This window comes from Pan troglodytes, chromosome 7 (assembly GCF_028858775.2).
Source record: "Pan troglodytes isolate AG18354 chromosome 7, NHGRI_mPanTro3-v2.0_pri, whole genome shotgun sequence".
Taxonomy (NCBI): domain Eukaryota; kingdom Metazoa; phylum Chordata; class Mammalia; order Primates; family Hominidae; genus Pan; species Pan troglodytes.
The window spans coordinates 134632237-134657309 of NC_072405.2; the positions used below are offsets into that span (position 1 = coordinate 134632237).

The 25073-nt window shown below is 35.1% G+C and overlaps 1 protein-coding gene and 1 pseudogene across 4 annotated transcripts in view; one reads left to right on the forward strand and one right to left on the reverse strand.

Moving 5' to 3' along the window:
• The first annotated feature begins 786 nt into the window (after window positions 1-786).
• On the forward strand, window positions 787-1694 carry LOC100610665 (transcription factor SOX-2-like; annotated as a pseudogene).
• Window positions 1695-5584: 3890 nt separating this feature from the next.
• TMEM65 (transmembrane protein 65) overlaps window positions 5585-25073 on the reverse strand; it is a 66168-nt gene continuing 46679 nt past the window's right edge. For 2 of the 4 annotated variants that reach the window (XM_016959833.4, XM_016959832.4), the window contains 5 exons: window positions 22710-22764; window positions 21498-21540; window positions 19470-19575; window positions 13360-13456; window positions 5585-6843 (listed from right to left, as the gene is read on the reverse strand). In XM_016959833.4, coding sequence (XP_016815322.1) covers window positions 6767-6843; window positions 13360-13456; window positions 19470-19575; window positions 21498-21540; window positions 22710-22764 — 378 coding nt within the window. In that variant the 3' untranslated portion in view covers window positions 5585-6766. Of the gene's footprint in view, window positions 6844-11383; window positions 13457-19469; window positions 19576-21497; window positions 21541-22709; window positions 22765-25073 lie in introns of those variants that run through there. The other 2 variants (XM_016959834.4, XM_024345270.3) reach the window with 1 other exon arrangement.

Sequence of the window (25073 nt, forward strand, 5' to 3'; positions counted from 1 at the left end):
GTGTCACTTTTTTTTCTCTTAGTTTTTGGTCATGTGGTCCATGTGGTTTTGGCATTTCTTGTAATTTTCCATTGGTTTCCAGATGTTTTAATGTTACTGGCTTTGGGTGATGTCTTTCTTCAGTGAGGTTCAACCTGTCTTCTGCTAGAACTTAATCCAACAAAGAATCATGATAAATCAAGGCAGAGTTACAAATCTTGGCATAAGGCTCATTCTACCTTTGATGTGCCTCTAGCCTCAGAGTTAGGTCACCTAGGATATTCTCCAGATCCCCTCCTTCTGGCAAGCCCTGATTTTTAATCTTTGTTTTATGAAGCTTTCTGCCTACTTTTGTTTTCTCTCCTAAACAGCACCACAACTTTGCAAATTTTCTGAGTGGAAATTGCCCATGTTTGAGGCTGTTCCATATCTCTACCAAAAGCTTTCTTGGTTGCTGTCCTCTGGAGGCAAGCTTTAAAAAAAATACAAAATCAAAATTACCAGCCTCTGGTCTGCAACCAGAATGGACAAGTGCCCCCAAACTAAAAGCAGCCACAGGTCAGCTCACCTCAGAAATGTTCACTCCTCTTTAGAGTCCTGCTTGGACAGATTTCTACTGCCTTCAAATAGATGAGTCCCGTATTTTATCCCGCTTTTCTGCTAGGGGATAGTGGCGGTGGATTTGATAACTGGTAGGAACTAGTGAGAGTTGTGTTGCCCATTCTTTCCCTTTCTGAATTGAAATTGTTACTACACTCTGGGTACGTAGGGGAAGATACTCTTTTCATTTATGAAGTATAACAAGGAGCTAATTTAAGACCTTATAGAGAGTATGGCACATTTAGAAGTAAATGCAGTCACTTTGAGCCCACTGTCTTGTGGATGGGTATCTTCCACACTGGGGAAAAAAAAATGAGGCATGAATACTTGATATTCAAAGCGGTGGATTGTCATAGAGAGCCAGTTGTCCCCCAAGATGTCCTTCCCTTCTTCCAGTTTTTGGTATACAATTGGACATACAGAATGAAGACATTTAAAGTTTCTCTTTCAGCTCAGTGTGATCATGTGATATAGGTCTGATGGACAAGATGTGTCATGTGGCAACTTAAAAGTTGGCTCAACGGGGTCGGGGTGGGCGCCGGTCTGGGCGTGGGCGTGAACCAGCGCATGGACAGTTACAAGCACCTGAACGGCTGGAGCAATGGCAGCTACAGCATGATGCAGGACCAGCTGGGCTACGCACAGCACCCGGGCCTCCACGCCAACGGTGCCGCGCAGATGCAGCCCATACACCGCTACGACGTGGGCGCCCTGCAGTACAACTCCGTGACCAGCTCGCAGACCTGCGAGAACTGCTCGCCCACCTACAGCACATCCTACTCGCAGTAAGGCACCCTACTCCAGCCCCGCTGTGGTTACCTCTTCCTCCCACTCCAGGGCGCCCTGCCAGGCCGGGGACCTCCGGGACCTGATCAGCTCGTACCTTACCCGCGCCGAGGTGCCGGAACACGCCGCCCCAGCCAACTTCACATGTCCCAGCACTACAGGAGCAGCCCGGTGCCCGCCACGGCCATTAACGACACACTGCCCCTCTCGCACATGTGAGGGCCGGACAGCGAACTGGAGGGGGAAGAAATTTTCGAAGAAAAACGAAGGAAATGGGAGGGGTGCAAAAGAGGAGAGTAGGAAACAGCATGGAAAAAACCCAATACGCTCAAAATGGAAAAATATATATATTTTTAATCATATATATATATATAAATATATATTCTTTTACATATATTTATATATTCTTTTATATATTTATATATATTCTATATATTTATATATAAATATATATATTTATATATATTTATATATAAATATATATTCTTTTATATATTATATAAATATATATTCTTTTATATATATTTATATTTATATATATATTCTTTTATATATATTTATATATATATATTCTTTTATATATATTTATATATAAATATATCTTTTATATATATTTATATGTTCTTTTATATATAAATATATATTCTTTTATATATATTTATATTTATATATAAATATATATTCTTTTATATATATAAATATATATTCTTTTATATATTTATATAAAAATGTATATTTATATATTTATATATAAATATATATTCTTTTATATATATACACTATATATATATATATATATATCCCATCACCCACAGCAAGTGGCAGCTGCCAAAGAGAACACCAATCCCATTCACACAAAAACCGCGATGCCGACAAGAAAACTTCTATGAGAGAGATCCTGAACTTCCTTTTGGGGGACTATTTTTGTACAGAGAAAAACAAGGGGGTGGGGAGGGTGGAGGAATGGATCTTGTGCAGATTTGGAAGAAAGCAAGCTACAAAAAACTTTTTATAAGTTCTAGTGGTACGGTAGGAGCTTTGCAGGAAGTTTGCAGGTCTTTACCAATAATATTTAGAGCTAGTCTCCAGGCGATGAAAAAATATTCTAATATTTGCAAGCAACTTTTGTACAGTATTTATCGAGATAAACATGGCAATCAAAATGTCTACTGTTTACAAGCTGAGAATTTGCCAGTATTTTTCAACGAGAAGCTTCTTGCTGCATTTTGATGCTGCAGCTGAAATTTAGCACAATTGCAAACGTGGAAAGAAGAAAATTATTCAAATTTGGACAAAAAATTGTAAGAAAGGAAAAAACTAAAATAAGTACTGGCAAACCATCTCTGTGGTCTTGTTTAAAAGGGCAAAAGTGCAAAACTTACATGGTTGGTAATTTATAATAGCTTTTGTTCAATCCCAACTTTCCATTTTGTTCAGATTAAAAAAATGAAGTTACTGTGTTTGAAATATTTTCCTATGGTTTGTAATATTTCTGTAAATTTATTGTGGTATTTTAAGGTTTTCCCCCTTTGTTTTCCGTAGTTGTATTTTAAAAGATTCGGCTCTGTAGTATTTCAATCAGTCTGCCGAGAATCCATGTATATATTTGAACTAATATCATCCTTGTAACAGGTACATTTTCAACTTATGTCTTTACTCCATTATACACAGTTTGAGATAAATTTTTGAAATACGAAAAATGTTGGCGCAAGGCCTTTTTATCTCTTTTTAGTTTCTTCCCCCCTGGGCAGAATGTAGATAAGATGGCTGGGACTGAAGCAGCCATTTTAGATCATGAAGTAACGTTGAGAATGACAGCTGTACATGATGAAGCAGAAGGACGAAAAGCTGGACCTCTGACCACCACCTTCCAGAGCATAACCCTTATACCAGCCCTGAACAACATGCCACAGTAATTTTCCACAGGAGATTCATTTCTAATTTCAGTGACTGTTATTTTGGGGTTTTGTTACTTGCAACTAAGCCTCATAAAATTAGGAAAGTTCAGGACAGCAGTTCTCAAAATGTGTTGGTATGGTCTGCGGACTTCTGAATTTTTTAGGGAGTTTGTGAAATCAAAACATTTTCAAAATATACTATGACATTATATGTCTTTTTAACTATGGTGACACATTCACCAATGGCGCAAAAACAATGGTGGGTAAAAGCACCAGCATCTTTGAAATGAGGCACTAGTAGTCATTGTATTCTTCATTGCCATGCACATGTAAGTCGGGGTTGGGGGGAGGGGTGGTTTCCTTCAATGTCCTTAATAAAGCAGTAAAAATTACTTATTTTAAATCTTTACTCTTAAGTCTTTTAAATTTTCTGTATGAAAAAATGAGAACTGTACGTGAAGTACTTCTGAGGATACCAAAATATGATGGTTGTCTTGAGGAAAAGCACTAGTGAGGTTGTTCTGAGTAGTGAGTCTCGAGGCAATTCAGATGTGGGTATTTGACAGACATTTCCTCAAACATGAACAAAGTGAACTGTCACTTCAAGAAAAACTAACAGTATTTGTTGCCAATGATAAATTTTAAGCTTTCAAGTGAAAATTATTTTGGAAAATGTGTATCTGCCATCTGAATGTGATGGCCTCTCAGTATTAAAGAGGCTTTTTAAAATGAGATTGCTGGTCATATTAAACATGATTTTTAAACATTTTATATGGCAAAATATTAACATTTGGAAGATCCGCATAACTCAGTGAATCAATAGTTTCCATGTGCCAAATGCATGATTTCACAAAATTATTCATGGGAAAAAGTTTCACTCAAAGTGCAAGGTAGACCACTGGAGTCTAATGAAATTCAATGCAAAATCTCATTTATGTGGCTTCAGATTCTATGCTGCAAATAACCTTTTAGATACTACCCCTTGTTCAGTATTGGTACAGTGTCCAAGAATAAATCTACAGCCTAGACTATTAAAATATTCCTCCCTTTTACAACTTTATACCTCCATGAGGATGAATTTCTTCATTTACCTCAAACAAAACAACGTATCAAACAGACTGAATGGAGAAACAGGTATGATAATCCAGCTGTCTTCTATTAAGCCAGACATTGAAAAGATCTGCAAAATGTGTATTAACAATGCTGCTCTTCTCACTAAATTATTTTTGAAAAATAATTATCATAAAATGTTGTTAGCATGAAATTGGTTTATTTTAAAATAGATTGGTAAATATTTTTTTAAATTTGTCAGTTTTCATTTCTGATATAGTCAATATAAACCTTCACAAACAAAAGTTACTTGGGGAAAAAAAACAGAACTACCGTCTGATCCAGCAATCCCACCAATGGGTATATACCCAAAGGAAAAGAAATCATTATATCAAAAAGAGACCTACACTTTTATGTCTATTGGAGCACTATTCACAATGGCAAAGATAGGGAATTGACTTAAGTGACCATCAACTGAAGCTGGATAAAGAAAATGTAGTGTGTGTGTGTGTGCGTGCACGTGTGTGTCATCATTTATATATATATATAATATATATTTATATATATATGAGACAGTATTCAGCCATAAAAGATAATAAAATCATGCCTTTTGCAGCAATGTGGATGGAGCTGGAGGTCATTATCTTAAGTGAAACGTCTCAGAAACAGAAAGTCAAATACCGTATGTCCACACTTGTAAGTGGGAGCTAAATAAGGTGTACAGAAGGACATAGAGTGTGGAATGATGGACACTGGAGACTTGGAAGGGTGGGATGGTGGGAGGCAGGCATATAAGGGATGAGAAATTACTTAATGAGTACAATGTAGACTAATCAGGTAATGGTTACATTAAAAGCCCAGGCTTCACCACTATGCAATATACTCATGTAACAAAACTGCACTTAAACCCCTTAAATTTATACAAACTTCTTTAAAAGCAAGAAAAAGAAAACACCCTTTGGGGACATCAATATTTTTCCAGAGCATTAAGTTCTTGAGTGTTAAGTTCTTAAATGTTAAGATCTTAAGGCCAAAACGTTTAAAATAATTGATTTATGATATCGAAAGAATTTGAAGTATAACCACAAAACTGTTCTGTTATAAAATATGAGAATAGTAAAAGTATTAAGCCCAGAGTTAGGTAAGCAATGTCACGTTAAGAAGAGAGGGGGCAGGCACATTCTAAAAATTGTACATCAATATACTTAATATTAATCCTCAGGGCAAAAGGTTAGAGAACAGATTCAGCAGAAAGTAAAATAACCATTAGCTCCATTAACCCAACACAAGTTTATTTACTAAGTCAAGTCAAACTGAGGAGTATTTGTTTCTTTGGTAGTTGGTAGACAAAGAATACATATACATATTCTATTTCCCATTAAGCATTTGATCATGTTACAAAACAATAGCCTAGAGAACTATCATTGAAGATTTACCAAATCTGCCTGAAGCGAAATGTGATAAACTGCAGAAATGGTGCAGAATGACACTGGAAGTCACAGACTTGATTCTCAAACACGGGTTTGAACTGCATAGGACCGCTTATATGCATATTTTGATAAATACATTGAAAAATTTTTTGGAAATTTGCAACAATTTAAAAAACTTGCAGATGCACCATGTAGCTTAGAAATACTGAAAAACTAAGAAAAAGGTGTGTCATGAATTCATATAATATATGTAGACACTAGTCTATTTTATCATTTACTACCATAAATATATACAAATCTATTATAAAAAGTTAAAATTGGCCGGGCGCAGTGGCTCACGCCTGTAATCCCAACACTTCAGGAGGCCGAGGCGGGCGGATCACCTGAGGTCAGGAGTTCAAGAGCAGCCTGGCCAACATGGTGAAACCCTGTTTCTCCTAAAAATACAAAAATTAGCTGGGCATGGGGATGCATGCCTGTAATCCCAACTACTTGGGAGGCTGAGGCAGGAGAATCACTTGAACCCGGAAGACAGAGGTTGCAGTGAGCCGGCATGGTGCCACTGCACTCCAGCCTGGACAACAGAGCAAGACTCCATCTCAAAAAAAAAAAAAGTTAAAATTTATCAAAACTTAACGCATACACAGACTATACATCAGAGCCATTTGCAGTTGAGACAAACATAAAGATGCAGTACTAAATTACAACGGGATAAGATTAACTATAGTACCTACTGCACTACTACCATAATTTCAGAGCTACCTCCTGTTGCTATTGCTGTGAGCTCAAGTGTTGTATTCACTTAAAACACCATGTGATGTTTATCATCTCCACATGGGCAGTTCATCTCTCCAGTAAATCGTGTATCGTAGTAAAAAGTGATCTCTCATGGTTCTCAGTTATTTTTCATCATGTTTAGTACAACCATAAACCTTGCAATAATACCAAGGGACCCATATGAAGTCCCACTAGTGATGCTGGAAGTGCTCCCAAGGAGCAAAGTCATGACATTACAAGAAAAAGTTAAATTGCTTGACGTGTACTGGTCTGCAGTTGTAGTTGCCCATCCTTCAAGATAAATGAATCCAGCATAAGGACCACTGTTAAAAAAAAATTAAGAAAATTTATGAAGCCATTACTGCATCTATACCAGCAAACCTTACACTTTTTGTGATATACCTTTTTATCTTGTATTAAAAATGCAACTTTTATGTGGGTGCAGTATTGCTACAAGAAAGACGTACCTATAGGCTCTAATATGATTGGAGAAAAGGCGGTCATTATATGACAATTTAAAGCAAAAGGAAGGTGAAGGATCTAAATCTAGAGAATTTAATGCCAGCAAAGGATGGCTTGATAATATTAGAAAGAAGTTTGGCTTTAAAAATGTTAAGATAACAGAAGAGGCAGCTTCTGATGACCAAGAGGCAGCAAATGAGTTCCCAGATGCCATTAAGAAAATCATTGAGGAGAAAGCATATCTACCAAAACAGGTTCTTAAGGCATACAGAAGTGCCCTATTATGGAAAAATAATAATATGCCACAAAGAACATTTATTAGTAAAGAAGAGAAGCGAGCACCAGGGTTTAAGGCAGAAAGGGACAGGCTAATGCTATAGGTTTTTGCAAATGCTGTTGGGTTTATGATCAAGACTGCACTTATCTATAAAGCTGTTAACTCCCAAGTCTTGAAGGGAAAAGATAAACACCAGCTGCCAGTCTTCTGGCAGTATAACAAGAAGGCCTGGAAGACAAGAACCATTTTTCTGGATTGGCTCCATTGCTGTTTTGTCTTTGAAGTCAGGAAGTACCTTGCCAGTAAAGGACTGCCTTTTAAAGTTGTTTTGCTACTGGACAATGCCCCTGGCCACCCACCCAGAACTCCATGAGTTCAATACTAAAGGCATCGAAGTGATCTATTTGCCCCCAAACGCAATGTCTCTAATTTAGTTTCTAGATCAGGGAGTCATAAGGACCTATAGGCTCATTACAAACAGTACTCTATGCAAAGAACCATCAGTGCCATGCAAGAGAACTCTAACAAAGAGAACATCATCAAAGTCTGGAAGGATTCCACCACTGATGATGCCATTGTTGCTACAGAAGACATGAAAGCCATCAAGCCCAAAACAATAAATTCCTGCTGAGGAAAACAACCAGATGTTGTGTGTGACTTCGCAGAATTTACAACAGAGCCAATCAAGAAAATCATGAAAGAGGTTGTAGATATGTCAAATTAAATAAATAAATAAATGGTGGAGGGTAGAAAGTTTCAAGATCTGAATCCTGGAGTGAATCAAAAGCTAAGCAATTCAAAAGCTTAGCTTTTGGAGATGAGTGCCTCTGAATCAGTGCCACAGAATGAGGAGGAAGACATTTAGAAGCAGTGCCAGAAAACAAATCAACATTAGACAATCTGGTAGAAGTGTTCTGATTATTCAAGACTGATTTTACAACATGAACCCTTCTATCACACAGGCACTAAAACTAAAGCAAATGGTGGAAGAAGGATTAATACCATATATAGAAATATTTTGAGAAATGAAAAAAAGCAAAACATCAGACAGAAGTTACAATGCATTTTCATAATTACACGTAGTGTGCCTGCCTTTCCTGCTTCCCCTTGCACCTCTGCTACCACTAAGAGCAAGACCAATCCTTCCTCTTCCTCCTCCACCTCAGCCTACTCAACATGAAGACAAGGAGGATGAAGACTTTTATCATGATCCACTTAATGAATAGTAAATGTATTTTCTCTTCCTGATGATTTTAATAACATTTTCTTTCTTCTACCTTTATTTTAATACAATATATGATACATATAACATACAAAATATGTGTTAGTCTACTGTTTATTTATCAGAAAGGCTTCCAGCCAATAGGAGGCTATAAGTAAAGTTTGGAGAGAGTAAAAAGTTGTATTCAGATTTTCAGCAGCACAGGGGGTTGGTGTCCCTAATCCCTGCATTGTTCAAGAGTCAACTGTAAATGATTTGCTGATGGGAATATCTACAGACTTTTTTGAATTCTAGGGTTGCTTCCCCACACTTCTGTGCCATTTTCACCTACTGCTGTCAGTAAACATGCAAGAAGTATTAATCTTAATATTTAACTGTTACTCTTTAGGCTTAATGCAGTTATTAGTAATATGAAACAAAAAGAAAACATTTTACAATGAATTCCAAAGTGGAACATATTTCACATATCTGAGATTTTCTTAACACCAACTTTCTAGTACCTAGCATGATACTTTCTCTTCACAGAATATCTGTACTGTTTGTGCCTTCGCTTCCTTCAGGTCTTCACTGACCATCTTCACTTACGACCACTGGTACTTTCTATCCTCTTTATCTTGTTTCATTTATCTCTATAGAACTTACCATCTGACATAAACAATATTTAAGTGTATATTTGCAGGTGGGCGCAGGGGCTCACGCCTGTAATCCCAGCACTTTGGGAGGCCGAGACAGGTGGATCACCTGAGGTCAGGAGTCTGAGGCCAGCCTGGCCAACATGGTGAAACCCCGTTTCTACTAAAAATACAAAAAAAATTAGGCTCGGTGGCACGTGACTGTAATCCCCACTACTCAGGAGGTCAGGAGTCTGAGGCCAGCCTGGTCAACATGGTGAAACCCCGTTTCTACTAAAAATACAAAAAAATTAGGCTCGGTGGCACGTGACTGTAATCCCAGCTACTCAGGAGGCTGAGGCAGGAGAATCACTTGAACCCAGGAAGCAGAGGTTGCAATAAGCCAAGATCACGCCACTGCACTCCAGCCTGGGTGACATCAAGACTCCATCTCAAAAAAAAAAGTATATTTGCTTTTCTGTGTTCTCTTCCCCTACTACTACCCACCCCAAAAGAATAAGCTTCATGAGGGTACAGATGTTCTGGTTGTTCACTCAGCGCCTTGAACATCCTAGCACATAGTATGTAATAAAGAACACAAGATTTCTTAAATGAATCTTGGATTGTAAGCACAATAGTCTTAAATTATAGATAAGAAAATGACTCCATGAATCTGGAGGTAAAAAGGAACCTAGGCAGAGAGCAGACATTGCAAAGCCCATGCAACTGATGTCCCTACTGCCTAGCAGTTAAGAAGATAGGCTTCATACTTGGACAAAATAGGATTCCAGTCCACTTATTCGTAGTTGCAAACTAACCTCTTCATGCCTCAATTTAGCTATGAGAAAATAGAGATGATAATGATAATAGCCCCAACTTAAATGTTGTCATTAAGGTGATTAAATGCAATGTGTGTAAATTACTAGTGCATAAAGGAACAAATAAGTGTTTAATAAAAGGGAACTATTATTATTACTACTACTACTATCATCATCATCATCTCAGTCAGGATCCAAAGCCAATTTTTTAGTATTTCCCAAATAATTTATGGTAAGATAGGCTAACTAGTTTCTAAGTCCAGACAACTGAGGAAAAAAAGCAGATTAGAGAGATAAAAGTTGCCAGAAGCAAGATCAGAAAAAAAAATGAAAACTATAAAAACTAGATTCTCAAGGTACTGCATTATCACACAATAATAATATACATAAAGATAATGCTTAGCCACTAAGAAAAAGGTTATATTATATTTAATATACTGTCTTAAGATGTCGAGAAAATATAATTCTAAAATTAGAAAGATTTACTTCAAAATGGCTCATACAAACTTTTGGTATAAAAGATAAACTTCCATTACCTTCAAAATTTATGTTCTAGAGAAAAAGAATAAAGTAAATGAGACTATTACATAAACAGCTTGGATATCTCTGCTGTAAATACCCATCAGTGTGACTTATGTGAGTCTATCTAAAGCTTTTCTATGGGCTCACTCTTCACTCATACGCTGATGTTGTATCTCAGGTGCAGATTCCAGGGAGGTGGTAAATTATTCCATTCACTATCTCAGTGACATTGCTGCCACCTTGTAACAAATCCGTATTCATTAATCCTGTTTGCTTTAGTAACAGAATATACCAAGGCTCTCTGAGATTAGTAAGAAATCAAATTTCAAAATCAAAACCACATTCCAAATTTCTTAAAAGATACTTTTTTTGTTCAATTCCTTTGTAAAAACATTGGTCACCATTTAACATACATGGCAACAAAATGCACCCAATTTACATGCATCAACAAGTTAATAAATCATAATACATGGACAACACAAATTTAAACAAACAGTACTAAAGTAGCTCATGTTGCATTTAACTATGGTTCTTGTGCTCCTAATAGAGAAGTAGCTAATATGAGAAACAAACAGTTCCAGTTTCAACCTAAATTAAAGTTATTTGTGGCAAGTAGTAACATGAAACAATGATCATATGAAGTCATTATCTTAAAAAGAACCATTCTTCAGAAATCATTTTGTGCAAAGCACCATACTAGGGTAGACTATGATCTTAAACATATACCTTCAGTTAAAGACAAATGGTCTCCATTTTTTGAAAATTACCTGAATGATTCAAATTTTTATTATGCCCATAAATTAAAATTATCTTTCAATGTGAAGGTTATATATTTTGACACCTTAAATAATTCTGGAGATGTTCAGTTAAACCAGTAATTCCCTGGGACTGGATTACTTTCAAGAGCAAGAAGAAAAAACAATAATCAAAAGCCCTTTCTAAAGTCACAGGCAAGGTTTCTGATACGGGATTTAATTAATAAGAAGTTAAGCACCACAGTAAAATACATTTTTAGAAAACAGAATGGACTGCCATCAATACACAAGTTAGGGACAAAAGAAAGCACTTACACTTTACCCCACCCTTCCCCCCCAAAAAATTTAGCACTCTAATCCTATCAATCAGAAATTTTACAAAGGATTTTTTGTGTGGTTATCTGTGTGTGGTTATTATATGGAAGATACAAACCGAAATTCTATTTAAGATCTCAAGTTCTAGAATCATGATTTGATTCAGTAAGAATGTCACATTATTTGTGCATGTTATATATTTATTTTTAGATTATATGCTATATTTTTATGCTTTCTCTCCTCAAAGTCTATGATTAAACGATGGCACTTATTCATTCTGAAGCGCATGAGAGAATTTATGACAAACTGCCTTGTGAAAAAATATCTACTCTGAAGAGTTCAAAGTAATTATGTATAAATAAAACCTTAAAATAAACTGCTGTAAAACCTCTGCATCTATTTAGCAACACAAATAACTTCAAAAGCCAAAATATTATTTTAATTTTAAGTTTCTCTCCTCCATGATGTGTTTAATTACGCTGTTACAAGTAAGACTAATTTTTTAGCATGTGTAACAGACCACATGCTAAAAAAGTTTAAGGGTTCAGAAAACTAAAATTTATAATTCTTACATGGTTATACTTAAGCCAGAAGTACAAGACTAGAAATAAGTAACTTCAACCTAAAATATGCTTTAAATACCACAAAAGAAGAAAAAAGAAAAACAAAGGGAAAAAGGATTTCTCCTCATGTAATTTTTGAGTAGACTATGTAGCAAAAAAGCAAAATATTAAATATCTAGTTTTCACTTCAACAGAAATTATTCATAAATAAAATTCACTAAATAAGATATAATGAGATTAGGAGTATGAATATGGGGTATTCAGACTTATTCCATTCAGATGAGAAGATGACATCTTTGGAGGGGGAAAAAAAAAACCTTACCAAATAATATAAATTGTATCTCATTAATCTTTCAAACATCACTTCAACTTCATCATTTATACCATAAACCTTCTTGACAGTTCCTATTTTCTACCTTTTTTTAAAAAAAGCTTTAGTCTCTTAATTTCCAAGCATCATGTTAAATCCCTTAGTTCAATCTAATTCCACAATCCCCATTTCAAAGACTCTAAAATAATCATTTGCTTCCCCTCAAAAGTCAGAATCCACCATGTAATTATTCAAAACTGGGAAACTAAAAGGTTAAAAAAAATCAACTAAAAATTGTACGCTTGTTAGTATACACGGTTTCATGTAGCAGGGAGACCACATAATTGCTCTTTGTGATTAACCCTCTGGCCCTTAAAATAGTAAAGTCAGAAAATTAAAATAAGTAATATATACTTAAAATACTTAAAACCTGTATCTATATCCATTTTCAATAGATGTGAGAGTTAAGAAAATGACTGAAATTATATTATTATAAATGTTTACTGCATAACAGTACAAAATTGATGTTCCCAAAAAGAGGGTAAAAAAATCTTTAACTGACATTAAACATCTTAAGTAATTCGGAAAAATCCCAAGGTTGAAATGTAACTATCAGGGAACAACGAAAAATGCTTTCATGCATGTACACATGTTAAGTAACAAATAAGCAAACCCCAAGTCAATACAGTACATCAATGACACTTAAATAACATTATGAATATAAAAAGAAAGGATAAAATGTTGACTGCTATTGATGAAAAAGCATTTCAACAATTTACACAAAATGATACTAAACAGCTTTTTAAAAAAGATGTCCTAAGAAGATCAAGCCACAATAAGTTAGTGTTTTCCATAATACATGCTAAATTATTTGATCCCATATCTATACTGTTACTGTCTTAATTCCTAAATGTTGTGACAGCATATTTAATTACTGAGGTACATTAGTTTACATCTTTTTATAGGTATTCTAAGAGGATTAACTTTTCGTTTCCAGTTTTTCATCTTCTTCACCTCCTCCAAAGAAAATTAAAGGAAACATTCCTAGAATGCAGCCAATAGTCACCCCAACAGCTTTGCCCTAAGGAAACAAAAGAGAACATTTTTAAAGTTACTTTATCTCTGATAACAAGAAGGCAGGAAAAAAATCTCACCAGCTCTTCTCAATATATTTGGATTTGCTACCCTTCATATATATTCCTCTTCAATATTTATCCCTGTGTATACCTAATTATATGTAGATATAATCATTATGTAAACATAGCTTTGTTTTCTTCCTCAATCCATACCCCTGCATAGCCACACATTTTCTCACAAACTCTTTTCCAAACTGCTACACAAACTTAAAGACTTCTAAGTTCAACTGAATTGACGGGTCTATATTCTACTTAAATCTCTCTTTACCACAATAGCCACTGCTACTTCTTCAACATTGTAAGTGAAATAACAATAAGCATTTCCATGTATATTTCTTCCCCAATGATTTGTTTAAAAATCAAACGGTATTAATATTTGTGCATCTTCATGAAGCATTCATCCTTGACAACGCTGCACATACTTACATACCAATTTCAGTATACATAAATGTAGACACACATACCAATTATCCTGCAACTTCACCTACATTATAAAAATTTTATTTCATTTTTATTTATTTGTTTTAGAGACAGGGTCTCCCTTTGTCACCTAGGCTGGAATGCAGTGGCATGATCATAACCCACTGCAGCCTTGGCTCAAGCCATCTTCCTGATCTCTTCCCGAACTCTTTGGCTCAAGCTAGCCTCCTGACTCAGTCTCCCCAGTAACTAGAACTACAGACACATGCCACTATGCCTAGATAATTTTGTTACTTTTATTATTACTTTTTTTGTAGAGCCAGGGTCTCCCTATGTTGCCCAGGCTGATCTTGAACTCCTGGCTTCAAGAAATCCTCCCACCTTGGCCTCCCAAATGAGATTACAGGCTCTGGGAGCCACCACACCCAGATCATTATAAAAATTTAAAATTGTTATTTTTGTAAATGGTTTTCAAAATTTGCATTCCTATGATGACTATCAAGTTTATATACTTTTCAATTAAGTTTCATTTCCTCATACAAATATTTATTGAGAAGCTACTATGTGTCAAACTCTGTACTGGGTGTACCATGGAGATGGACTAATCTTATGCAGTCTGTCTCTCTCCTCCAGGAACTTCTAGTTAGGTACACAGGGAAAGACAAAATAAGTTCTATCAAACATTACAGATACTATGATAGCTACATAATCTTTAGTCTTGAATGAAATGTTTTCTCTTATACATTGTCTATTTAGCTATCATATCCTACAGTTTTTTGTTTTTTTTTTGAGACGGAGTCTTGCTCTGTGGCCCAGGTTGGAGTGCAGTGGTGTGATCTCGGCTCACTGCAAGCTCCGTCTCCTGGGTTCATGCCATTCTCCTTCCTCAGCCTCCTGAGTAGCTGGGACCACAGGTGCCCGCCACCACGCCCGGCTAATTTTTTGTATTTTTAGTAGAGCCGGGGTTTCACTGTATTAGCCAGAATGGTCTCGATCTCCTGACCTCATGATCCACCCGCCTCAGCCTCCCAAAGTGCTGGAATTACAGGTGTGAGCCACCGCGCCCAGCCCACATCCTACAGTTTTTCTAACACATTTAATAGTAGACATTAATATTTTGACAATAGCTTGCATAAAAATTTTTCAACTCTGTTATTTTGAGGCTTTTGGTGGTGGTAGTGGTATTAGTAGTATGACCACTGCTTGATATTAATAGTCAAAACTTATTTTCGTTATGCCAAAACTTTAAAAGGTATCATTCATGCAGAGTTTTAACATGCAGAAATTTTCTTCATTCCACATGCTGATAAAGTTAATCCTAGCTTCTTGTTTTTTGACTTTAACATATTTACTCATTTGAATATATGCATAGAGAAATCATTATATTCTATTTCAGACTCCTGACTTTCCCATATACAGAAAATAACCATTGCCAATAGGCCCCACTTTCACTTCCCACCCATTCTGTTAAATTCCTCTTGCAACCAAGGCTTTCCTTGCCCCTCACTTTAGGAATACCAGTCAGTGATTTCTGACCCAATTATCTCAAGAGATATAATGTCAATAGGGTGGAGAGGAGGAAAAAAAGTGATATACTTTTCTCACTCCCTGATCCAGGACCTGAAACAAATTTTTCCATTGTGAAAACATTTATTTATACATTATCATTATGTCTTACAATACTCTAGGCCCCATAGTTATCTACACTGGGGCTAATTGTAGAACTTGAGTCCCATCTGTAATACTGTTTTATAAGAAAATATTTTTTGAATTTCAAACAACCAAATTACAAGTGAGGTTTTAAAATACACCTGTGTCAACTGGAACCTGCATGTGTATCTGTATTTATTCTATCACGGGTAAATTTCAGAGTTAGCTTTTGTCATGAGTAGATGGGTGGTCACTAACTTCAAATACTTCAGGCTGTATAGAATCAAAATGTTATGTTACAGAGTAGAAGATTTGATTCTAAAAACAAGCAGAGTCAACAATTAAGGAACAGAATCACTGTTGCCATAAACCAGTGAGGGGTTTATCACAATACACACGCAGACACACATACACTCAATATATTAATACTAGTTTAGTAATCTGATGCTTTTGTCATAGAGAAGAGAAAATGAACCTGCTTTTAATACAGAAAGAAAACAATTATTATGCCCCAGGAAAATAAACTTCTGATCCCAACTTTAATGCTAAAATTTTTAAGACAAATTGCTAGAATGTTAGAGTATCCTTATTCCCTCAAAACTCCAGCTGGTATCAGGGGCTAGTCTCACTTTACTTACAAATTGTAAGATATGGACACATGTAAACTAAAAGGAAAAGCCCAAAATTAACATTCTACTTTCTTAAAAGACTTTTCAACCTTTATAAAGTAAAAATTACAACAAGCAAATAGGTCCTCATTTTGTTTCTCCACACTCTTCCTACATTTTGATTGAAAAGCAAACACTTCCCTGGTATAGTTGTGATCCTTCTACTACTCATATTTTAAAGGGTAGTAATTATTGCAGATTTAAAGTGATTTAAAGTGATTAGTGATGAATTTAACTCTATATTACCTATGTGTATGTTTTTGTACTCTGTATGAATATTTTGCAGGTAAAAATTATTTACTTCCAAAACATTTAATATCTTCATTAAAATAAATTCCATCTAACTTAACATTAATTTTATATTTTATTCTTCTTCTTCACCTCCCGTTAGTGTTTCAATTCATTGTCATTTGATTTTTCTTCTTCCATCAGTCCATAGAAATTGCTCAGAAATGATTATCAATGAGCAACTACATACCAAATCCAAAAACAAAAAACAAAAAAAAAATTTCAGAAATTTTACTTGATTTCTTTATATCAAGAGGAATTGGTTATCATTCATTACTTCTTAAAACTTCTTCCTTGAAAGCTCCCATAAGACTATGAGCTCTTAGGTATTTTCTAGGGTTCTTTAATTCTGCACATTTTCTCTGGAACAACAGTTCTCAAATTTTAATGTACAACAGAATTAAAACACAAATTGCTGGGTTCCATCTCCAGAATTTTTCATTTTGTGAATCTGTAGCAGGCACATTTTAAGGTGGCCTCCATGATACCTTCCTTCTGGTATTTAAGTCTTTGCATAATCTCCTCCCCTTGAGCATAGGTAGGATGTTCTAACTTGCTTTGAGTAATAGGAAAGGTCATGGGGTGTTACTCCTGTGATTGTATTACATTACATAAGGCTCCATCTTGCCATCCTGCCAGCAGACTCATTCTCTTTCTCCCTTGCTGGCTCTGAAGATGCAGGCTGCCATGTTGTGAGAGGGTCTACTGAGAGGGCCATATGGCAAAGAACTGCAGGTGACCCGTAGATCGGGGTGTCCAATCTTTTGGCTTCCCTGGGCCACATTGGAAGAAGAATAATTTTCTTGGGCCACACATAAAATACACTAACACTAACGATAGCTGATAAGCTTAAAAAAAATCACAGAAAAAATCTCATAATGTTTTAAGAAAGTTTACCAATTTGTGGTAAACTTTTGGATTACCAAAAGCGGGTTGCACAAGCTTGCTCTAGATGGAGGGAGGCCTCCAGGACATGAGAGTGCAACAGCAAGCCAGAGGTTAGGTCCCTCACAGCCACAAAAAAATTAATTTTGCCAAAGACCTGGGTGAGCCTGGAAGTGGATTCATCACCAATTGAGCTTCTAGACAGGAACCAAGTCCTAGCTGGACATGATTGCAGCCTTCCAGAGGACCCATTTAAGCTATTCCTGATCTGACCCACAGAAAATGAGAGATAACAAATATATGTTGTTTTAAGCTGCTGAATTTGCATGTTTTTTGTTTTTTGTTTTTTTTTTGAGATGGAGTCTCACTCTGTCACCCAGGCTGGAGTGCAATGGCTTGATCTCGGCTCACTGCAACCTCTGCCTCCCAAGTTCAAGCAATTCTCCTGCCTCCGCCTCCTGAGTAAGCTGGGATTACAGGCGCCTGCCACCACGCCCAGCTAATTTTTGTATTTTCAATAGAGACAGGGTTTCACCATGTTGATCAGACTGGTCTCAAACTCCTGACCTCAGGTGATCCACCCGCCTCGGCCTCCCAAAGTGCTGGGATTACAAGCATGAGCCACCCCATCCAGCTGCAATAATTTACACAATAATAGATAGGTCTAAGATGAAGACTGAGTGTTTGCATTTCTAAGAAGTTACCAGGTAATGTTGATCCTGCTGATGCTGGCACCACATTTTGAGAACCACTCTCCTATGAAATCTCATCTTCTCCCATGGTTTGAACAATCACCTACCTTTTCAGTGAGGCCTACAGTGACTCTCCTATTGAATATTGCAGTCTGCTTCCATCCTAGCACTCCTAGCCTCTTCTACCTCGCTCTGTTTTCCGTTTTTATTCTCATAACACATATAAACTTCTAATATGCTAAATATTTTTATTTATCAGATTGTTTATTGTCTGTCTCCCCACTGCTTGAATGTAAGATCTATCAGAAATAAGATCTTATTTTGTTAACCAATGTATTCAAAACTCCTGTATCTCTACTTGGCATATAATACGTAAACAATAAGTATTTGTTGAATGAAGGAGTGACAATACCCATTATCACTACCTCTGACCTATCTAACTCTTGACTTTAACCTAAATGCCTACTAGGTGTCACCACTCAAATGTCCTACTAGTATCTCAAATTCAATGCGTCCAAAATAGAACTCATTATCTTCCCTTACAAGCTTATTCCTCCTCCTTGTTTTCTTGATTTTATTGATGGCATCATGATCCATCCAGTTTACTTCTTACTTAAAACTCCCCTGGCTCTCCATCACTTAGGTAAGAGGCTCAAGCTCCTTAGCATTCACATACAATAGCTTTCCTGTCTGATCCCTGCTTACTTCTCCAATGTTGTCTTCTGCTGCTGCTTATACCTACAGCTACTATATATTATATTCCTAAAATTGGTTCTTGTATTTACCTAAATATACCCTTTTTTTAATCATCCTCTTCTAATTGCTAGTCAGTATGCTTGGAACTCCTCTTATTCATCTAGTAAATGTCTCATCAATAATTCAAAAATCGGCTTAGATCTAATAATAACCAAGAAATCTCCCCACCAAAAGAAGTTACTCCCCACAGTGTTAATTCCCTTACCTGTATCATGGTTACATCTTGTACATAATTCATGACTGCATATGTCATACTAAATTATAATTTGTTTATATGTTTGCTTTTCCACCTAAACAAGTTCCTCAAGGATAACCACAGTTTATTATTCGTTTTATGTTCTTTAGACCCCAACCTATAAGAGACACTCCCTAATACTAAGTGAATTGCAAAATATTTTTTAAAAATTAAGTATACCTACAAAAAATAAGGAGTTAATAACACAAATTACTGTTCTCCTGAAAACTGCCAAGGTCTGGACAATTTTTGTTAAAAACCCCATTCAAACCAATTTTAGTCTCAAATTTCTCAAGGGCCTGAACTATACAGAATCTTGCTCTGGCTACCCAACTCATTATCATAAACCATGCAAATTACTTACCAAATGTGTACTAAGACGTGTTTGCCACATGTCAACTTGCTTTGGTGTGAGATCAGGAATTGACAGGCCTAACCTGGAAGCCAATGCTTCAACATAGCCTGCAAGTCTTTGAAGAAACAAGACAATGTGATATATAGGTTATGTTTCAATAAAGCCTTTACAAAAGCAAACAAAACAAAACAAAGACATGAGGACAAAATATAGGTTTTTAAAAAGACATGCAAATGTCCTCATATAGTAAACTAATTACTACAAGGAGAAACAAGATAATTTTACATTTGCACTTGTACTCTAGAAATGACATAAACATTCTTTACAACTTTTAATTTTTATTGCATATAAATATATTGTTTAAAAATATTTTCTTATTAACATATTTAACACAAAGGAAAATTAATGACAGAGCAAGTATTCTCTGTTATTATTTTTAAAAACAATTCAAGGTATGTAACAATTTGTACAGATAATTAGAATTTCTGCAATTATTCCAAACTCAAAGCAAAGCACTTTAACATATGATACAAATTAGTAACTTATCAGACAGCAAAAGTTTCCAAAATTCCTCAGATTGGTAAACTAACAAAAACACCTTAGAACTTGCAGGCCAATCTCAAGTATTTTATCAATTCTAAGTTGCCATAATTTATTGGATACATCCTTACTTTATGAACTGTAAGAAAGAAAAAATATTGCTAATTAAACTATGTATACTACCAACAATAAGATGGATCCTGATATCAGATACGTTAAAATGCATCTGAGAATGCCTAAAATGTGGTATTTGTTATTGAATGATACCCCCCAAAAGAGAGAAGAGAAATAGTTTTTAAATACAAAGACTTCCAGAAAAATCTTCATCACTAAACAAAAATAATTGTTTTATGATGCAATATATAGCTAAATGGCTTTAAAATCTCTTAGATCATTTGGTTCTATTAAATATATCAGAAAGCTATACAATGACTGTAATATTCTCATTATTTACTTTAATGTTGGAAACTGGGAATAGAATGTTTAAGAGATGATATCATGATACATTTATGCCAGGAATTCGAAGAATATAAAATTCTTGCCATGGTCCTAAAACAAAGAAACTTTGTTTTTAACTGTGGCTTTGGCCCCAAACTCCAGTGCAGAAGTCTAATATAAAAGGTTAAGGTTAGATCACTTAAAAAGCTGCTTTGCCTAGATTATAGGGCTAAGTAAACTTCTAAGAAAAAATTCAAATCTGAAATTGTAACACTCAAATGAGTCAAGGAAAGAAGAGACAAAATCAAAGACAGAGCAAGAGAGAGCATATTTATCATAATAATGTCCACTTAGTCTAATTTATACTCCCCCAGGCTTCCCCAAGCTCAGGAAGCAACTCAGGCCATCTGCTACTTGGAACAAGAATGTAAAGAGAGAGAGAAAGCTGGCCTTTTCTAAATAGATGTCCTTAGTTTGTTTCATTATTCCTGCCACATAAAGTAAAGAGAGCAAAAAACAGCCAAACCCATATATGCTTTGGCCATTATTTCCTTTGAAAGTTCCCCCCTCTAGAAAACATGTCTAGTCAGTATCCTCAAATTCGAGCCATATCCCTTCTCTTTGGGTTTTCTGGGAGTAGGGTGAGGTGGAATAATGAGAGAGGTTCTTCCTTTTACTCCTGTCTTACCCTTGGAGATGTCTATGAAATACATATAAATACTTCAGTAAACACAAATTCCATTTTTCTTACATTATGGTAAATTTAGAATAAACTTTTGCATACATCAGAACCACTCATGAAAATTACTAAACACAACTGCCAGGGCTCCCTCTCCAGAGACACTAATAATGTATAACTGGGATATCACCCAGGCATCTATATTTGATGGATACCAAAGATTTAGTACTATTAGTTTAGAAAAAGTAAATTTGAAATTTTAATTCTAGAAAACAAAGAAAAATGAAATATTCTTTTGTTATGCTTCTCAATTAAAGAAGAGTGGGGAACAGAAAGACAGCAAGTACAGAATATACAAATGAATAAGTGAATGAACCTACCCAAGTCCAGCTAGATCTGACACAAGATTTCCCAAAGCAGCAGCTAAAAATTTGAAAAATAAATAATTGTTACATAAAAGAATAATAATTATAATATATCACTATGTAATCAATAAAGCACTGATCTTGGAAGAGTTCTCGTATTTCTCAAACTACAGCAACTATATCCAAAATAACTCATTGGACAGCTCTTACTCTCAAGGTTTTGAAATAGAACACAATTTTGAAATTATGCTATTCTACCTCCATTAAGTAGTAGGTTTTTTTCTGTTATGGCAGCCAATTTCCATTTTGGTTTCAATATTAATTGTAGAATATTTTGTAGTATCTTTCATATAATATTTAAAGGAATTGGTAAAGTTGCATGTACAGCTATGAAATTCAAGAAAGTCAAGGAGAAAAATATGTTTATTTCATTAACTCATTTACCTAATGCTTTCTACAATAAATACAACAAAGAACTCTTCCCAAATTTTACCTCTATGAAGAATAGAGTGGTAAATGGGACAGAGGAGACAGATGTTTTAATCCTGTATTTCCTTCTTTGATTTTTCTACCCAACTCAAGAAAAAAAAATTCTACCCAACTCAAAAATAAATAAATAATAAATAAATAATAGGCTGGGCGTGGTGGCTCACATCTGTAATCCTAGCACTTTGGGAGGCCAAGGCGGGCAGATCACGAGGTCAGGCATTCAAGACCATCCTGGCCAACATGGTGAAACCCCGTCTCTACTAAAAATACAAAAATTAGCCAGGCATGATGGCAGGCGCCAGTAGTCCCAGCTACTCATGAGGCTGAGATAGGAGAATTCCTTGAACCTGGAGGTGGAGGTTGCAGTGAGCTTGAGATTGCACCACTGAACTGCAGCCTGGGTGACAGAGTGAGACCCCGTCTCTAAATAAATAAATAAATAAAAGAGACCAAGGGTAGAAATGTTTAGGGGTAACACTGAATTGCCAGAAAATCTTGTCTTAACGAAATCAATATAGCAGAGTATTGTTATCCAATAACTAATAATATAAAGTACCTAAAATTTTCAGAAAAAGTGCTACATGTACAAAACTAAGAATCAGAAGAATAGGATGAAGAAAATTAACAGATATCTCAATGAGTAAACTCATTCAAATAAATTACCCTCCTCTAAACCTAATCTACTGAAATGTTTTATAAATGTACAATGAAATAACAACATTTACTACTGTTAAATACCTGCCATAGTTGAAATTCCCAAAATAATTCCAATAGACATTTCAATATGGGTTCCCTGAAATATGATAAAAAATTCATCTTAAAAATTAAAGCTGAAAGTGACTATAAAAGAATAGCAAAGCATTAATAAAAACAGATACAATAGTTAAATCAACATGTTAGTGCTGCAAAATTACATACATCATATATGCACATATAATATAGTAATTCATTAAATTATTAAATATATGCATTCATACAGAAATAACATCAATAACATTTTATTCACTCAAATTAGGCTTATAAAAATAAAATTAGCAACACATGTAGAAATATAGTTCATCATTAAAAATCTAGAATTTCTATTTTTCTACCACAGAGAAAAATGCTTTAAAGCTCTTTGAAAACAAGACTGACTCACACTGATTTTAAATTCTGAACTATACATCTATACTATTGTTATTTACTCTATCAAAAGATTAAAAGGAGACTAAACCAGTTTCTAGGGAAATTGGGGTTTATAAAATTATCCTTATAACACTTAGCTCTTTAACCATTAAGTAGTGAAACTATACATTCAATTTATAAGCAGCAACGGCATTTAGTACAATAGATCTACACTCAAAACAAAGCCCCATCGTATCGCCACTGAATTTAATGACAGAGTTTAAGACTTTCTATATGTATATCATCATTCCTCTGAAGAAAAGAGGGGCTCATATTTTACTTTCATTTTAAAGAGGAGGAACTGAAGTGAAGACAATTAAACTATTCTAACAGAATAAAGAAGAAATCCTAGGATCTATTGTGCTAATTCAATTATAATCCCTGAGCAATGCTGCCATTAGAAGACTTAATTTTCAAGAGTTCTCTTGAATACTGATGCTTGAACATTTCTAAAAAATGTTTCAAATCTCAATGATATTTGTGGAGGGAAAAAAACGCCCTGTATTTTATGTAGAAATAATGCATTACTCATCAATTATTTACAGAACTGAAAAGAGTTTTCCTCAAGTTTCCTTTCCCTAGAGCTTTTGGCTGCATCACTTTAAGATATAATTCTTGCCGAATATGGACCCAACAGTCTGATGCATTGAAGTTCAAAAGTCTTTTGTCCTGATGCACAAAGTTCAAATGACAAGGTTGTAAATATACCCCAAGAAACAGATTTCTGAAGAAGAAATAAAGAGGAAGAAAAGGTAAAAACAGGCAGAGAAAAAGAATAAACATACGTATCATCATATCTGAATGCAAAAAAACTGGAGCACCAATATAGAAGAGAGGCACCTGATAACAACAGTCTAATAAATATGGCATCTTTAACAGCAATGAATCGCTGGCAGTGGCCAAAGAAGAATCTCTTGCAATACATACATTTAAAAAATAGTTAAGTGCTTAATCATTTGGTTGAATGTAACACAGCTGAAGGTCCTTCTAACAGCAGGAAAAGCCCCATATAAAGTCAAAGATGGTTTGGGGGCAATGGACTATCCACTTCTTTACTGTGTCCCATAGTTACATCAAATTTTGTGTTAATAGGTGAGGTAGAAATTATAAATAAACCGAATACTAATAGTTGTCTTAAAGTTATACCTGGTTCATTATCCTTAATACAACTAATCTACTCTAGAATTCTAATAAATTCTATCCAATTAAACTGTAAGTAAAGTAACCCAAAAATATAAGTTATAAAAAGCAATCCAATAATATAAAAATATTTTTTAAACTATGAAACAAAAGGCTTAATATGAACACCAACCAATATAAAGGCCAAATCTATTACAAGAGGTTACATACCTCTTTGTTTTCGTTTGAATTTGTTTTTACGACTACAACTAGGGTGGGAAAGTACACCTAACAGGAAGGAGGAAAACATCAAATGTCTATGGTACAAAAAAAAAGAAGAATCAACTATATCCTCAACTTACTATCTTAAAACAGTCATAGCTGTCCCACAATGAGAGGGGTTGATCAGTATTTTTTTAATTAAAAGATGAAAAACATTCTTAAGATAATAATCACTTATTTCCCCTTTCATAGATTCTACAGTTACATTATTTATATGTTTTAGTCTCAGCATTCTATATTACGAAGCCTCACTGGAAAATTTTATTGTCTCTGAATTAGTTTGCAACTATCACAGGATAATATTTTTGCCACACCTACTACTCTTAACCAGGTACTGAAGTCAGTGGCTTAAACATTTATTTCAGTATTATTTAAATAAAAACTGATTTTCTGTGTTCTGGATGTGCTGGGGAAAAAAATAAGAAAAAATAAACAAAATGGCCCATAAGCCCCTGAAACTGTATTTCAATAGAAACAGAATAACAGGTATTACTAATTTGGAGTCAGCCATCTCAGGCCTGGAAAAATAGTGCACTC